Raw genomic sequence first — 17,464 nt, 5'->3', positions numbered from 1 at the left:
TTATCTTCGAGGACGGCTAATAGTAGAATGCAGGCAGGGACATTCTCTTGCATGCATCTGATGAAGAGAGCTGTGGCTCTCGAAAGCTTATGCTACAAATAAGTTGGTTAGTCTTAAAGGTGCTACTGGACTCTGCTATTTTGCAACTACAGACTAACACGGCTAACTCCTCTGGATCTAAAGTGGTTTGAAAGCCACTTTCTTGGATTAAGTTGTGAAGATCCTTATAGGTTATGTTGAGTTCTGAGGGTGAAAATTGCTCCCTGTCTAGATAATGTCTCTGTCACTCTGCAAGGTCGGTAAACATATGGGTAGCTTTTCCAGCTATGTTACACTACCATATTTTACAATATGGGTAGCTTTTCCAGCTAATTTAACTACCATATTTTACTGTAATACTGATTCTGAGCTTGGCAAGTCCACCAAAACTGAAAGGAATCCATAAGCTATCTTTTATTCTGTGTTTGGTACTGTACAAGGGATGGTGGTGGAAGAAAATGCTATCAAGTCATGGATGATTTATGATGACCTCTACGGGGGTTTTCAAGGCAAAACATTTTCAGAAGTGGGTTGCCATTGTCTGCCTCTGCACATAAAAGCCGTTTGTTTCTGCCCTAAAAACAGCATAGCTTATAAGCAAAGTACATCTGAAAAGCGCCTACTGAGGGGTACTGGTAGCACATCTGCTTTGCATAATACAGATTTGATCACCAGTATCTCCAGCTGATCAGGTAGTAGGTGAAAGGCCCTGGAGAACAGCTACCAAACTGCATAGATAATATTTCCCTTAAAAGACCAAAGATTTGTTTCAGAATAAGTCAACTTCATGTGTATTTTTGAAAAATTCCAGAAGTGAGATTGCAGACTCTCTTAAGCTGCTTGCAGTCTACTGTTTAGCTGTTCTCACAGTTACAGAAATTCTTTCTAATGATTCAGTATTGTTAGAAGGCCACCCCTCTGCTGCAGTGTATTGGACTGATCCTGTGTGGTGATCCATAAAAATCCATCTAACCCAGTGCACTGTATCTACGCTGTGCACGATAACTACAAATTTTGGATGCTGGGCTATAGAAGAGCCAGTGTGTTGTAGTGGTTGAAGTGTCAGACAAGGATTTGGGAGAACCAGGTTTGGATCCCGATTCTGCTGTGGAAGCTCGCTGGGTGGCCTTGGGCCAGACACGCTCTCTCAGCCAAACCTACCTCAGGGTTCTTGTGGGGATAAAATGTGGAGGAGAGAATTATGTAAGCCACCTTGTGTTTCCATTGTGGAGAAAAGTGGAATATAAATGAAGTAAAAATCAGAGTAGCTTTCGCATTTGTTCCCTTTATGTGGTAATCTGGGGCTAATTTTTTTCTGAGCATGATACTGATAATAGCCAGTACTTTGTCTAATTTGTTGTTTTTAGAAAGAAATGCTTTGAGGGAATCCTGTCATCTTTGAAAATTAATTTTTATAAAGGACATATTTATATGGATTACTACTTCTGTTTATCCTGAGTATTCAGTATACAGATGTATTTAAAGTTAAACCTCCCTCTAAATAGGTTCAATTTTTCATACTGTCTCTCTAAAATCTTGCTTTTAAAATTATTTTTGCCTAAATCTGTAGAAAGATGTAGCTCAACTGTGTAGTGACTATTCCATATACTTCCAAAAACAGAAACTAAAAAATAGGAAGCTTCATAACCAGAAGAAAATGGAAAAATGAATCATGATGCAGTTGTGTGACTGAAAGTATCTGCTGCCCAGATTTGATTGTAAAACAGGAATTCATGATCTGGTCTGACAACTACAGTGAGACCTCCCAGATTATTTACAGTGCTTGTGTGGATGAAGACACAGTGTTGTATGCAGGGCTCATTTCGAGGGGGAACGCACAGGAACGCAGTTCCAGCAGTTCCCCAAAGAGGTCACATGTCAGGTGGCCCCAACCACCTTACTCTCGGCCATTTGGGGCCCGTTTCGGCCTGGATTGGGGCCGAAACAACCTGGATTGGGCCTCTGACAGGTGGTGGATCACTCTCCCACTCATCAGTGGCCCAATCCTGACCATTTTGGGCTCATTTTCAGCCCCTTTTTGCCATTTTGGGCCCAATTTCGGCCCTGAATAACCAGGATTGGGTCCAAAACAACCAGAATAGGTGATGTCAGGGGGCGTGGCATATGCAAATCAGTTATACTAATGACACACTTCCGGTGATGGCAAGAGGTGTGGCATATGCTAATGAGTTATGCTAATGAGCTCCTCCAGCTCCTTTTCTACGAAATGACCCCTGGTTGGATGTTATGCACATGCAAACACAAAGTTTTACAAAAGGTCACAGAAATGGGACTTCTCTTAAAGTTGCTTTGTGGGTTTATCTGTATGGGAAGTAAAAGTAGCCCACTTGACAAGGGATCAAAGACCAAGTGGATAATCTAATACTTGCCCAATTGCAAATATCATGCCCAAACACTCTCTGCGTGATGATCCAGTTGCTGTTAAAAAATCTTTGAAGATTATGCTATTTATTTCAGTTATCTTCTTTTTTCCCTGCTATAATTATATATTCTGGAGAAGAGGATGTAAGCCGCTTTGAGTGCCCAATGGTGAGAGAAACAAGATAATGTATAAATAAATAAATAAATAAATAAATAAATAAATAAAAATGAAGCTTGCAAACACTTAAGTTCTGAAGCTGTCCTTTCCTGGGCTTCATGAAACTTAATTTTGTTGTCAGACTAGTAGACTGACTTGAATTGGCTCGTTGCTCCCCCCTTTTAAAACTGTATGATTTTATCCTGATTCATACTTTACAAGCTTTACTTATTTGAGAGTGTGGTTTTATTGTGAAAACTGCCTCGTGGGTATAAAATTATTTAAAGGAAATATGATCCTTTTAAAGGGTAATTAATTATTTGTCACCATTCCACTAAATACCATAGATATACCGTCAACAGATTCTGCAGCTCCATTTTTCCTCCATGTTAGCATAAGGATACGCTTCCTCTGTCATACCTGTATGTTGATTTATCCAAAGTGAAGTGTTTTGTGGTGAGTGGCGTATTGGACCTGGTTTGCAATTGCCTGGGTTCAAATCCCTGTTTTGCCACAAAACTTGTTTGCTGTGCAACACTAAGCATATATCATTGGGAGAAAGGCCCACTGAATTCATTGTTCCAACGGCGCGTGTGCTTAGGCTTGTAGCCTATGTGGTTTTGAACCCAATCTCTCAGCCTAGTCCACTTTACAGATTGGTATGAGAATAAAATGGGACAATTGTCAGGTATAGTGTTCTGAGCTCATTGGAGGGAAGGGTGGAGTATGCGTAAGATGCACAGATAAGCAGAAGACTACGTCTCCACAATAACCTTAGCTGTCATAGTTGACGTGATTTAGTTCTCAGTGTTTTTAGATCTGAATAAATTATTACTTGGAGGCTTGGTGTGAACGCAAAGTAGCCCATTAGCTGTGGTGCTGGGTGTATCTGTTTTAGAAATTCTGGCCCCAGGGCAGTTCATTCTTCCCTGAAGGCTGAATCCAGATACTGCTTCTTGTCATTTCTAGTCAGTCTTTATCTAGAGGAGTTTGACGCCAGATGACTCACCATTCATATGGGCCCCTACCAGAGAAATCCAGTCCAAGTCTTCTTGGTTTAGCAATAACCTAAAGCAAAGAACAGCATTATCACTCCTTAATGACCTTTGGCTACTTTTCTAGCATTTCAATAGGCAGTGTTCTCTATAATCAACTCATTCTTGTTTTCTGTTCCAGAAAAAGGTTAATTATAAAGGTTCTCATGTTTACGATATTTGTGCAAAAATAATCTTAGTGCTTTTTAATATTGGGTTCTCTTCTCCTCTCCCCACCTCCGTTCTGCAAATAATGATACTGAAGTCCATGAGTAATTCAACAGAACAATTTATGTGCATGTGCATCTGTGACTTTAGCTGATCTTGGATCTATGCATGTTCATGGGAAAGTAAATCCATACATACTTCCAAGTATGTACATCTAATATTACAGCTTTAAACTTCCCCTTCTGCAGGCCATGCACAAGTAGAAGCTTCCAAGGAAGGCATGGGAAGGAAACTTTTTACTTGAAAATGCCATCAATACTTTTCATGCAAGAATATTTGTAGCAAAACAGGTCCCTCGGGTCCTGTGAGATACATGCTTTCTCCAGTCTTCGTTGACATATTAGGTAAGCATGTATATGTAATGGACGAGGGTGACAGTTAAACTTTCTTATCTTCAAGGACTGCAGAACATTCCAGCTAATGTTTTGTGTGTGTGTGTGTGATTTCATGTCACTGCAGCTGACAACAGCTGATAAAAGCAATGTGTTAAGGAAAATTCATGCCACTACTGAGAAAGTTTAATAGTTGGAATGATGATGACTGTTTTGAGAATTGCTTTGGTTGTACTCAATGATTGTAATTTTACCTTGGGTCTTACCATCGTAAGATCAAGCTTGTCCTTCTATCTCCAAATCACTATTGTCTGTTTCTGCAGTACTTCTTGGCATCGATCTCCAAACTGCTTTTTAACAGTCTATGTTTAAGTAGGCTGTACTCTAGCGTGGGGGATTTCCGCAGTTTTCCAAGTAACTCAGTTTTTCCACCTTAATGTTTTATGATAGATCAGTATATTGTGCACTTCTCTTGCAGTTATGACTCCTAAGACATGTTACCCAAAACAAGTAAAACAATTCTATGCCCTTATGGACTCTAACAGCAATATAAATGTAGAACTAAGCGTGGTATTTGGATCTATATTGAAACAGTGTTTAAACATGATTTGTGCGCTCTTTCTGGCTGCATCCACGCTAGGGTGGTTGTCCAAGGTGGTCATGTTGCTACTACTCCTTGCAACGGAGATTCTAGACAGCAGAGAATAATCTGTTTTCTCTAGTTTCAGGTGGGTAGCCAAGTTGGTCTGTAGCGGAAGAGCAAGTAAGGTGCTACCAGACCTGAACCTGATTTCTCTAGATTGTTAGCTGTGGCTTCCCTTTCACACCCAATATGAATTGAAGGCCTTCCATGCTGTGTACTCATGTGACCCAGTGATTATCCACCCACCCTGTTTCGATTTATTTTGAGGAGTGATTCCCCTTCTCTCCCACCCCCTCCAAAAGGCAATCTGAAATATGGAGGATTAAAAAAAAAACTTTCACAAGCATGCTTAATGCTGCCAAGGAATAATGCAGTATCTTTTTAATGCTTAAAAAAGACCCCGGCCCCTCACATTTGCAGAGGAACCTCTGGGCATCACCTCCCTGCATTTAAAGGTCAGGCAATTCTCTGGTATTATGCTGATTTTTGCAAGGCACTGGCCCCTTACAACCATAGACAAAGAGTAATTGAGTAGTCCTGAAATCACACCGTTTCACCTTCAGACATAAGAAACTGCTTCTGCTGATAGCATCCTGCCCTGGAAACGCTGTCTAAAATAAAGTGGGTTTTTTTTGTGTGGAAGGAAGGGACTTTTAATGGCCTGTCCACAAATAGACGGCAGTGTCATGTGGAAATGAAGAAAAACTGCATCAGATGGGTGACTGAAACAAGGGAAATCCTTGGTGTGAAAAGCAGCCAATATTTATGATTTTTTGTGTATGTGGTTGAAATAAAGCTCTAATTCATTGCTATGTATTTAGAGTTTGGTTTTCGTCCTGAGCTCATTCTAGCTAAAAAAGCAAAATGTTGCCTTTGAGGCCTGCAAATCAAATTTTGTTAAAATGTACTTCAGTGTGGCAATCTCACAGGAATGGGTGTGTCGTATTAAAATTGTTTAATAAAGAACCCTACTGGCCATCTGACTGCAGATCTGTTGGGAAAGCTGATCATTAGCAGAATTTAAATAACAGGTGGAACTTTATAAGACAGAAAGTAGTTATTATTGCAGGAGGCCAGAAGGAAAAATTGCCTCTTTTTGTCTTGTTCTCTTATGGCAAGTTTGGTACAATGTGCCCATGAAATAAAATGTTGCCTCTTATAAAAATCCTTCTGTGCGTCCAGTCTTTGGGAGGCTACTTGAAACTATCATGTGATTGCTTAACAGGATCAGAGTAAGTTTTAGCTGTCAAAGTCCTTTCTCACATCCATGGTTAAGATCTAGGCCAGGGCTCGCAGTGTCTCAGAGTGAGCTAATATTTCTTAATTATTCTTTGACGTGTGCAATTGATAAGGCTAGTTGAGGAATTTGTATCTCACTCAAGGTATACTACAGGGTTGTACTGAGGCCTGTTTTCATTTGATCCTGGAGATGAGTAAGGAGACAGTCAGTATATAGCTTCTAAAAAGAACAGGATTGCTGGACCTTCTGAGCTGGGAACCCTTCTGCCTCAGCAAGAATACATTATCTCTTTTGAAAAGCGCTATAGCTGCAGGTGACTATATGAAACAGTCAGGATCTTTCCCCCTCCTTGTTCCATTTCTCTTTCCTCTGGTCCTCTTTCCTTAAGTGCTTGCTTAGTTCAGCTGTCCTTCTCTAAGTTTCTGCTCGGCCTACTCTGCTCCTATCATTTAGTTGCCTTTCTCAGCTTCCTAGCCCTAAATCTTAACTGTCATCCCTCCCCATGCCCACTCCCAGGCACACACCTTCAGTTTCTAGGGTGTGTCCACCTTCCCACCCCCCATTGAAGCATGCTCTCACTTTGTCAGCATTAGCGGCTCTGTTTCTTAGCATTCTATTGCTGATGTTCTAGCTTGGTAGTTCGAATGTTCCATGCTGCTATAGGAAAACTGACATTAGTTAGGATAAAAGGACTTCAGTGTGGCTTGGGAATAATAAGTTGGGTCCTGCAGTCCTCTAGCTCAGAGTTTCTTACACTTTTTTTCCATGAAGGAACCCCTAAATTATTTTTTCAAGTCCTGAGAAACCCTTATTATGAAAACTTTTACAGGTCAGAAAAAGTTAATGATGGAGAGTGCAATTCAATTACTGCTAAATTATTCTCAAGATAATTTATTTGTAAAGAGCTGCTATATAGAGACTCGGTGTGTGTGTGTGTGTGAGCATAATCATAAGAAAAATGAAGCATTTCCCTTTCCGTTTTTGCATTATCTAATGTTTTTCAAACATCAAATAAAATTTACTTAACATCAAAATAAAGTTCACATCCAAAGTCAGTATAAGGTGTAGTTTTAGTATGATATTCAGGCATGTTTATTTTTGCACAAATATTGAATTCTTGGCCAATATCTGTGGACCCCTGTGTCCTGCAGAACCCCAAGTTTGGTGTAGTGGTTAAGAGCACGGGACTCTAATCTGGAGAGCCGGGTTTGATTCCCCACTCCTCCACTTGAAGCCAGTTGGGTGACCTTGGGAGAGTCACAGTTCTCTTGAGCTCTCTTAGCCCCACCCACTTCACAGGGTGATTGTTGTGGGGTAATAATAACACTTTGTAAACTGCTGTGAGTGGGCATTGAGTTGTCCTGAAGGGCGGTATATAAATTGAATGTTGTTATTATTATTATGTGCTTTTCTTTTAAATGTGATTTTATTGTGATATATGATATATGATGTTATCTGCTCCGAGCCTGCTTGCAGGGAGAGCGGACTATAAATTTAATAATAAATAAAGTTCCATGGAGTCCTGGTTGGGAAACTCTGCTCTAGCTATTGTGCTTCCTGTGGTGCAAAGAGCATTCCCTAGATGTAAGAACCTCTTTGCACTGGAAGAAAGCACCACTGCTACCACAACAGAACTGTGGGATCAAACCCAAGATCAGTGAGAAGGAGAAACAGGATCACTTAAAAGATGATGTCTGTGCTGAAGTTCAGAAAGAGCTATCATGACTCCCGCTGACCAGTCCAGTGATGGACTCAGAGTGCTCAGAGGAAGAGCCTGAGGAGACCAGACCAGAGAATCAGGAATACCAGAGGGATCAAAAAGGGCCTGATGCTGCAGAGACACTGCTGACCATGCTGCAGTAGTGCCTGAGGCCACCCTGCCAGAGCCTTCCAGGGAGACCTTGCCACTGGCCTCTGAGAGCAGAACCACAAGTGACAAAAGGCACAGATTGGACACTTGTCAGCTTCCCTCAAGTTTTGATGGGAAATGTAGGCAGCTTGGTGGAATGTTGGACAAGTGACAGTTGAAAAGTCCATTGGACAGCAGTCAGAGAGCCAAGCTGCGAGACCAGGATGCCTACATTTCCCATCAAAACTTGAGGGAAGCAGAGAAGTGTCCAATCTGTGCCTTTTGTCACTTGTGGTTCTGCTCTAAGATAGCCACTAGGCCTCTGCCGGGCAGGATACAAACTTGGTCCCAGAGTTCCTCAGGACCTGGTGATAGCATAAGGAGATGAAGTGCCAGTCTAGCAGTGTGCAATCTTAGCCTGCATCCAAAACGCTGACCTCAGAGTAATACCTCTTCCAAGGTTGCGTGCTCTCTCCCCCCCCCCTCTCTCACTCACACATTTCTGTAGAGTCCTGATGCAGAGAGCAAAATAAAGGAGTGTAGAGACTAGGGTTGCTAGTCCCCCGCTCCCACCCCCTGTCCCTGCTTACATGGCCAGGGGGGGAAATGATGGAGGAACACACTCCTGGGGCGCACTCCCATGTGCTGATTCGGGCTGGATTCAGGCCAGATTTGGCCCGAATTGGACCACTGTGGAGTGCAGGAGCATGCCGGAATCCATTGTGTCATCCCAGCTGTGCTCCCACTCTCTGCAGGGGCCCAATTTGGCCCATTGTGGAGTACAGGAGCACTCCAAGGCCCATCGCATGGCCCTGGCAGCGCTCCTGCGCTCCGCAGCAGCCCAGTTCGGCCCACTGCGGAGTGTGGGAGCACCCCCAGGGGTGGCACATGGCCTGTGCGATGACATCACTTCCCAAAAGTGATGTTATCGTGCAGGCTGGGAGCACACGCATAAGGATGGCACTGAGGTAAGTGCCCAGGCCCCCACCTTCCGCCCAGAGGGTAAGGGGACCTGGCAACCCTACTAGAGATAGAGACTGGCTCGTGTCTCCAAGAAACCTGAGCCACACAGGGGCAGGAGCTGGAGAAACTGCTGCAAAGTATTGGAAATTGGGGGCTATATTTATACTACAAATGTTTATGATCTGGAATGTCCTGGTCATAAGGTGGGGCAATGATAAGAGAACAAAAGACTGTCTCTAGGAGGTTGTTGTGGGTTTTCCGGGCTGTATAGCCGTGGTCTTGGCATTGTAGTTCCTGATGTTTCGCCAGCAGCTGTGGCTGGCATCTTCAGAGGTGTAGCACCAAAAGACAGAGATCTGACACGGAGAGATCTGACACTGAGAGATCTCTGTCTTTTGGTGCTACACCTCTGAAGATGCCAGCCACAGCTGCTGGAGAAAGGTCAGGAACTACAATGCCAAGACCACGGCTATACAGCCCGGAAAATCCACAACAACCATCGTTCTCTGGCCATGAAAGCCTTCGACAATATATTGGCCGTTTTCCCACTGCCTTATTTTAGCGGAATGCTAGTGCCAATGTGCCGCGTTTTGCACTTCAGTTCACATATTTCTGTGATCATTCCGTGGATGTGCCGCTAAATCCCTACCCAAATTCCGCATTTACTCGTTCCGCTTTTTCCTCCCTTTCCACGGGTTTGTCCCGCCTCTTCCCCCTGTTATCCGAACACATGAGACGTGGGTTTTTTGTTGTTGCGCAAAATAGGTGTTTTCTGGCCACTCCCACTTTTCTTGAGTCAACTCTCCCAGCCACCCAACTTATCTATTATAACAACCATGAAAATCTTTGTTTTTTTAAAAAAAATATTTTGTTACAGTCTAGCACTATTGCAATATCCCGGTATTTGGGCACAATTTTCTGTTTTTCCCAACATTTTCTTTTCATGAGGGCTCTTCTTATCGATCACTTCCTGTTGATCACTCCCTCTCATACAAAAGCTTTCTCCTTCATATGAAAAAGAATCATTACAGTGTGGCAGCGCAAAGAAATTATTTTTCCTTGTGTGCGGGACATTCGCTTTCTGTGTTATGAAGGAGAAAGCTTTTGTATGAGAGGGAGTGATCAATAGGAAGAGGTTGATAAGAAGAGCCCTTGTGAATTTTTTTTTGTTTCATATTATAACGGTCTTTCGGCAACACGCTCTATTGATGATTTGTTACTATAAAATTGCTTGTACTGCCAACAATAAAGTTTCAACAAGGCACCTCTTGACAGCACGGGTTTTTTCCTGTATGAAAAGGGGACTCTTATTGGGAACTTACTGTCAAGGGATATGATTTCCCTTCTTAAAAAATTAATTTTTACTCAAGCCGCTGGGAATTTTTTTTCTTTCATTAAGCGGGAAAGTAATGTTCGATGCCACGTAGTGCGCATGCCTGTGCAAATATGAAAGTATGCCAGATGAAGCTGAAGATTTGTTTGAATTAGGCTAAAGACTAATCTGGCCAACGAAAGGAAAACAGCGACATGGGGTGCCATGGTTAAAACATCCACCGACACAATTCCAAGAAAAGAAAGCACTTTCCAAAGTAACTCACAAGCCACTTATCGGTTCAAATTCACCCGCCTTATTAATGAACCAATAGAATGAGGGAAAAAGTGGTGGCAAAGAAAGCAACCAATTATGTGAGTGCAGGGTGGAGTCAACAGCAATAAAGTCTACTGATACTTTGGTATATCGCTATTGAGCCGCACAACAACAAAAAAAAGGGGGGCGTGTACTACGTCTTGTAATTGATGACGCTGCAGAGCCTTTGGAAGGAAATGGCGCTTTTTACCAGGCGCGTGAGAACAGTGGAGACCGAGAGGGGATCGGATTATTCGCGGTTATGTGAACACTATGTGGAAATAGCGGAATCCGGTAAAGCGGGATGTGGGTGGAAAAATAAGGCAGTGTGAAAATGGCCATTGTCTCTAGGAGGATGATGGATCTGTGATAAGATTGATCACCTGCTAGATGCTGTTCTGCATTAAGGCTATCTGAAAACCTAATTCTGGAGAATAAAGTGGGGAGGAAGCTGATACTGAAATAGGGAGTTTAAACATGCTTCCTGAAGGAGTTTTGGAGAAACACCTAAGACTAGGTGAATAACAAGAAATCTTCTTGTACAGTCATTAAGATAAGGGGAGGAACTAGCTGGAGTCAGTCCGTTGCTTATTGTTTTGGGAGACCTGGGTCGTTTGCTAGGGCAAATTATTCAGGGAGGGAGCTCCTGAGTCCTTGGGAAGAATAGCTCACCGAGTTAATCAGCCTGAGGTGGGCTGTAGGGATGAGTGAGTCTGCATTCCATTGCTGCTGAGTGACTCACCACCTTGCCCTCAGCATGGCTCGCTGCCCCTGCTGTTAGCTTAACTTTAGCAGGATGCAGACTCCATTTTCTAGTCTAAAAGTAGAGGTCCCAAAATCCCCCCTCCTTAAGTAAGGGGCCACAGGCTACGCTGGGAACTTGGTTGTGGGAACTGGGAATTTGATTGTGTGAAGTTTTCCCCTTTTACTGTTAGGTAGTTCAAATAACTGATTCATTTCCCTCTTCCACGATTTTATGAAGTGCAGAAGAATGTACCATGATTTCAATTTTAAAAATTTATAATGTTTTGAGAGAAGTGTCAAGTTCACTATCATCAAAGAATAATGTATGGAAACTGTTTCAGTTCTTTTGGTGTTCCCCTTCTGTTTTAATAGATGGAACCTTATGGCATAGGTCTTATTGTTTGTGTGCTTGCCCACCTTTCTGGTCCATCAGCTGGTTACCCCAATGGAAAAGTACAAGAGGCCTGTAACAGTATGGTGCCACTCCACGGACATTCTTCACCTCAACCATTTCCAAAGCACATCATTGAAGTGAATGTGACACACTTTAGACCGGGCGATCACTTGAAAGGTATCCTCTGTCTTGTTCTTACAATTGCTCGCGTGAGTGATGTTGCTTCCACTTCACTGCTGCTCCTGGTGGCTTGGTTTGGAATAACTGTAGACTAGTAATTCCCAGTCCTTGGTCTGTGGATTGATGGCTCTTACAGAGATGAGCATGAAAAGACACTAGAAAAGTTTTCAGAACTGAGGTGTTGGCTACCTTTCAATGTAAGAGCGATAATAAAAGGGAGCAATTTCACTCGCCGCTGCGTTTTCACTAGGGAAAGTTTAGGCTGTGAAATTTCTATATGCCTTTCTACTGTTAAAGGTATCATCAGCAGGGCCAGTAAAAAAACAACAACAAGTGGTTTTATGGGCAGTCTGATCTGCAGTCAAATATTCATTGTTGCTGCCACTTTGTCAAAGCCCCTGTCCCATCTTTAAATAATATCAGCCAGGTCTGAGTTCCAAAGGAGCAGAAGCAAGATCTGGCTCTAAAAAGAGACACAGATTACTAGAAAAAAGGAACAGAAGCTGATATACTATAGACCAGGAAGGGAACATTTCAGTCTTTTTGGACACTCAATAAAAGTCAAGGATATAGTACTTAAGTTTCAAAGGGAAACTTCAACGAGAAACTGCTGAGTTAGAATTTATATACTTATTTGGGGTGGATCCTAACACCCTCCAAGGAGGCTTCTACTGGAATGACATTTGCGATGCCTTCTGGTGCATCTTCATGTCAATAAGCACAAAAGACCAATGTTAGGGCCCTCAAAGAAGAGGTGCTTAAGTTGGAGGAAGGCTCTTCGGGCTGTAGGAAGCCTTTAAACATTGCTCAATGGAGTGGTGGGATAGGATCCACCTGAAAACTATTAGACTTACAGGGTATTCCTACACAAAGTTACTCCACTCTAAGTCTATAGAAGTCAGCAAGCTTAGACTGGAGTAATTCTGCATAGGATTGTACTATTAGTTAGTCAAATCCCCATTGAGTCCTTGTAAATGTTTCTCTTTATGGGTTTATGTTCACAATTCCAGGTTCATCTCACTTTGCTAACTCATCAACAGTTGAGAGTGGGTCTGGACTGTCCCAAATGGGGCCTCTTTTTCTTTTTACTGGATCTTACATCACTCACTAATCTATAATGTAATTTAACACACGCTGTCCTTGGAAACTAAACGCTTAATATTTTGAAATTTATTAATTTTACTATTTATTTAAAACTTTTTAATGTCACTTCTACATCCAAATAGGGTTCTGAAAGCTGCAACCATAAAACATTATAACATTAAAACAGCATTTTAAACAATTCAGTAAAAATATATAAAAACACAACACCAAAACCATGGAGAAGGGCCAGTAGCAGTTGTTGGAGGGAGTATGCCTAATGAAACAGAAGTCTTCACCTGCTGGCAGAAAATGGTAGGCTTTGTGTCTGTGAACTAGAGGAAACTGATATTGTTGACCCTATTCTTGAATGTCCTTAGTTTTTAGACACTAGAAATGAGTTATTTCCTTTGACTGGAAAGAATCTTGTTTCTGCAGCTGCGAACATCTCATGGTTGTTAAGTGACTGGGAACAATGAATCACCCTGCAGTTTGCAAAATATTGGATAGTAGTGATAGCTTGTGCGACTTCTAAACTCCTTTAGTATTCTTGTTGCATTTTTTATTCAAGACAATGGTTGAATGAATAGTAACTTAAGTAAGAAAGATAGAGGAAGACAGACAAATCTTTTTGGACAGAGTTCCAAAGTTTTGGTGCCACAACTGAGAAGGCCCTTTCTTACCTTGATGGTGGCACTCAAAGCAGGGCCTCCAAATATGACCAGAGAGTGAACAGGTAGGTTAATATGGGAGAAGGTGGTCCTTAAGGTATGCTGGTCCCAAGCCATATAGAAATCACATTTCTGTTAGTTAGAGCTCATTAATTCTGAAACTGCCTCCAGACAACTGTTCACAATTTCCACAGCCTCCCTGGGATCTGTTGGAAGCTTGAGATAGAGCTGAGTTTATGGTTGCCAACTCTGGGTTGGGGAATTCCTAGACACTTGGGTGTGGAGACTAGGGAGGGTGGGATTTGGGGAGGGATCTCACCAGGGTATAATACCATAGATTCCATTCTCCAAAGCAGCCCTAAGGTTGTTGGTCCACCACCCCACCACCATTCACCTGGCTGGTCAGGGAAAAGACATGGAAACAGGTCTCCTGGGGTGCACTCCCAGCATGGCTCAGCGACATCACTCCAGGAGTGGAGTCATAGCGCAGGCTGCGGGAGTGCTCCTGAGCTTTGCACTGGGCTGATTTGGCCTGTTTGGGGGCCCAAATTGGCCTGGTGCAGAGCCTGGGAGCACTTTCAGGGCCTGCATAATGAGGTCACTTTCGGAAGTGATGTCTTCACACAGCACCTGGAGCATACCAGTGGTTTTCATGTGTGCAAAGAAGAAACTTAAAGGCAAGTACCAGGTCCCTCCTCTCCCCCAGGTGGGACCTGGCAACTGATCTCCATAGTCTGGAGAGCAGTTGTAATTCCAGGAGATCTCCAGGCCCCACCTGGAAGTTGGCAACCCTAGCATAGTGACATCTGCATCGTGGTCCAGATCTTTGGATGACCACTCCCAGTGGCTTTACATAGATACGGAAATGCATGGGGGAGGTGATGGAATTATGTGAGATCCAGTAGGCCAGAAGTCAAGCTGTGGAGCAGAAGTTCCCCAGCACCACACTCTAAAATCTGCCTTCAGGGGAAGACTGAAACCACTGCCTCCCAGTGCCTCCCAGTGCCACTGCTGGTATTATCTTGGTATAATCCTCCTCCTAGTGGAAAACAGTGCCTCCCTGTCCCACCCCTGGTATTATCCTGCCCCCCAATAGAAGACAGCCCTTGTACTGGCATCACAACATAGTGCATTTCCTGAGCTGTCTTTCACATCAATTATCAATTTAAAGTAGCCATTTGTGGCTTCTCGGTCTATAGAGGTCTATATGCAAATTAAAATGTTTTCATATAACTTGCTTTTTTTCTGCCAATGTAACTGAAGATGAGTATCGATCTCCCCCCCCCCCCCCCCATTTCTGTCCTGGTTGTAGTGACCTTGTCAGGGCCTGCGTTTGAAGGTTTCTTTCTACAAGCCCGTAGTGCCAAGAACTTAAGGGGTCCTGCCATCGGCTCTTTTGTACTAGCTGACAAAAGGAAATCTCAGCTCCTCACATGTGGGCATGTGAAGGTAAAGAATCCTGCGTTTTCACGTATATTTAGGAACCATGTTTGTCTGCTGAATAATGTTTGAGCAGCACAAGACTAACTAACTGGCATTTCCCTACCTATTTGTGCATGCACTTGTCCTGCTGGAAGGAGTAGTTCGTATAATTCTGTAAAAACTCAAGCTTCCAGTTTGGATTAATGGGTTAGTATCACAATATTCAGGGAGAGTTTATTTTAAAATCTTCTCTCTTGCACTGTTTTCCTAGATGGCCATGACAGCACAATGTGCTATTTTTTTTTACAAAGTGGTACACAAAAGAACCATAAATCTTCCACATAAAGCATGCTTACTTGAGTAGAATCAGTAGCTCTCCAAAAATGGTCCCCCAAACAAGGGACTGGAAAAATCAGGTACATATTTTGCTCAGCTATGATGCTTGTTTGATGATCTTGGGCAAGTCACTGACTGTCTAGCTCAGCATAGCACTGAAGGTAATTAGTGTTACTTTATGGGAAGTGTTTTCTGAGAGTGGTGATGTCAATAAGCAAATGACAAGCCAAGTACTCTGACTTCACAGACTGTTTTGAGCAGGTGCAATTCTGGTGTAGAATACTGAACTTTTGTGTTCCAGAATTCAGCTGTCAGTCATACAAGTAAATCTAAGAAAACCCATATAGATGTCTATTGGATTGCTCCTAAAGATGCACCGGAAACAGTACAGTTTCTGTAAGTATATTCAATCACCTGAACTATTAATTGGATTCTCTTGAGTGTTTTTGTTACTGAGATTTTCTTTTTCAAAGTGCTGGAACAGAATTTAAAATACTTTTGCAGAACCTCAAACTTAGTTCTGTTCTGAATGTGGTGTTTCATAGTTCTGATCACTCTCTCCTTAAGTAAAATAATGAATTTAAAGCTTATAAAATTATTGTTGTACTTAAAACTTCTACCTGGCTTCTATTACATATTCATTCCTCCATTCTTTCAGTTTTCATCATACTTGTTTCAGTCCTTGGGACTATTCTTGTACTTCTGTGCAGGGCTTTTTTTCAGCTGGAACGTGGTGGAACGGAGTTCCAGCACCTCTTGAAAATGGTCACATGGCCGGTGGCCCTGCCCCCTGATCTCCAGACAGAGGGGAGTTTAGATTGCCCTCCGTGCCAGTGGCAATCTAAACTCGCCTCTGTCTGGAGATCAGGGGGCGGAGCCAGCAGCCATGTGACCATTTTCGCCAAGGGCAATTTAAACTTTAAAAAACTCCCCACTTGTTGCAGCTGACGCAAAGTAACATCATTGTGCAGTCCTGAGTTCCACCACCTCTTTTCTCAGAAAAAAAGCCCTCCTTTTGTGGATGTTCAAGGTGGATAACATGCAACACTTTCACCTCCCCAAAATACAAGTTAATTTCTGCAGTTGTTTTGTGGGGAATCCTGTGTGTGAAGAGACAACGGCTGCTTCCACACACGTTGGATAATCCACTTTCAATACTCTTTAGTGAACATTTGAAACTGATTTTCCATGTGTGGAACAAAAAATCCACTTCAAAAGGATTGTGAAAGTGCATTGAAAGTGCATTATTCAACGTGTGTGGAAATGGCCTAATTCTGTTGTCTTGGCAAACTGGATGAACAATGAACACAACAAATTAGGTTGTATACAGAGGGCTTGTTCAGATATTATTCAGACAGAAGTCTCAACCCACTAAATTATGGATGCTCAAGCACCCTTTCCTACCCCAGGTGAGAAATATCTGAACATGTCCAGCTGAACTCATTGAATCTCCTATCATTACAAATGAAAGCCTCCATTCTTTCTAAGTACAGGCCAGGAAGATCCCTGCATCCAAATAAGCATGGCAACACTTGGCACAGATGTTGTGTTCTTCACAGTGAGGGGGACATATTTGTTCAGCCTTGTCAAGCTTGTAAATGGGGTATGCAGGAGCCTGCAATAAGTAACAGACTGAGATAACTCTCCAATATGTAACATGTGAAGAGTCCTTTTTTGTTTTGTTTGGCATACCCCCACTAACTGTTATGGGCCATCCTCCCCATTTTCGTTGTTATGCATGTTTGTGTATTTATATGTTGTTAAATTATGTTATAAATACTTTATTTTAAAATGCTGTTTTTATGTTTTGATGTTTGCTATGTAGGAACCTTGTTTGGGTGAAAAGGTGGTATAGAAATGTTTTAAATAAATCTTTGGGGTTCTGGAGAAAGAGTGATGTATGAGTAACGTTAGTTTACAGTTTGAGTTCAGATAATAAATGTGTTTTGTCTTTAGTGCCACAGTTGTAGAAAAACTTAGAACTTTCTGGGTAAAAATTCCTAGTCCTATAATTTCCCAGCCTACTACACCAGTTTGGATAACGACGACCGAGTCTATTCCATCATCTCCACCAATTTCCCATTTAACTGAACCAGTAAGTAACAATGACAGCTGTGTTGTCTTGATCCCAGTGTGGAATTTG

General features: G+C 42.4%; 1 protein-coding gene across 3 annotated transcripts in view; it reads left to right on the top strand.

Moving 5' to 3' along the window:
* The window catches only part of FRRS1 (ferric chelate reductase 1), a 39,547-nt gene that overhangs the window by 7,702 nt on the left and 14,381 nt on the right, over nt 1-17,464 (top strand). For 2 of the 3 annotated variants that reach the window (XM_054979182.1, XM_054979181.1), the window contains exons 2-5: nt 11,611-11,809; nt 14,876-15,012; nt 15,623-15,717; nt 17,278-17,416. In XM_054979182.1, the coding sequence (XP_054835157.1) occupies nt 11,611-11,809; nt 14,876-15,012; nt 15,623-15,717; nt 17,278-17,416 (570 nt within the window). Of the gene's footprint in view, nt 1-4,095; nt 4,185-11,610; nt 11,810-14,875; nt 15,013-15,622; nt 15,718-17,277; nt 17,417-17,464 lie in introns of those variants that run through there. The other variant, XM_054979180.1, reaches the window with a different exon arrangement.

The sequence above is a fragment of the Eublepharis macularius genome, chromosome 5 (genome assembly GCF_028583425.1).
Source record: "Eublepharis macularius isolate TG4126 chromosome 5, MPM_Emac_v1.0, whole genome shotgun sequence".
In the NCBI taxonomy this organism is placed as follows: Eukaryota; Metazoa; Chordata; class Lepidosauria; order Squamata; family Eublepharidae; genus Eublepharis; species Eublepharis macularius.
Note: the sequence above shows the minus strand (reverse complement) of the source record. Positions and strands in the feature narration are given on the sequence as shown.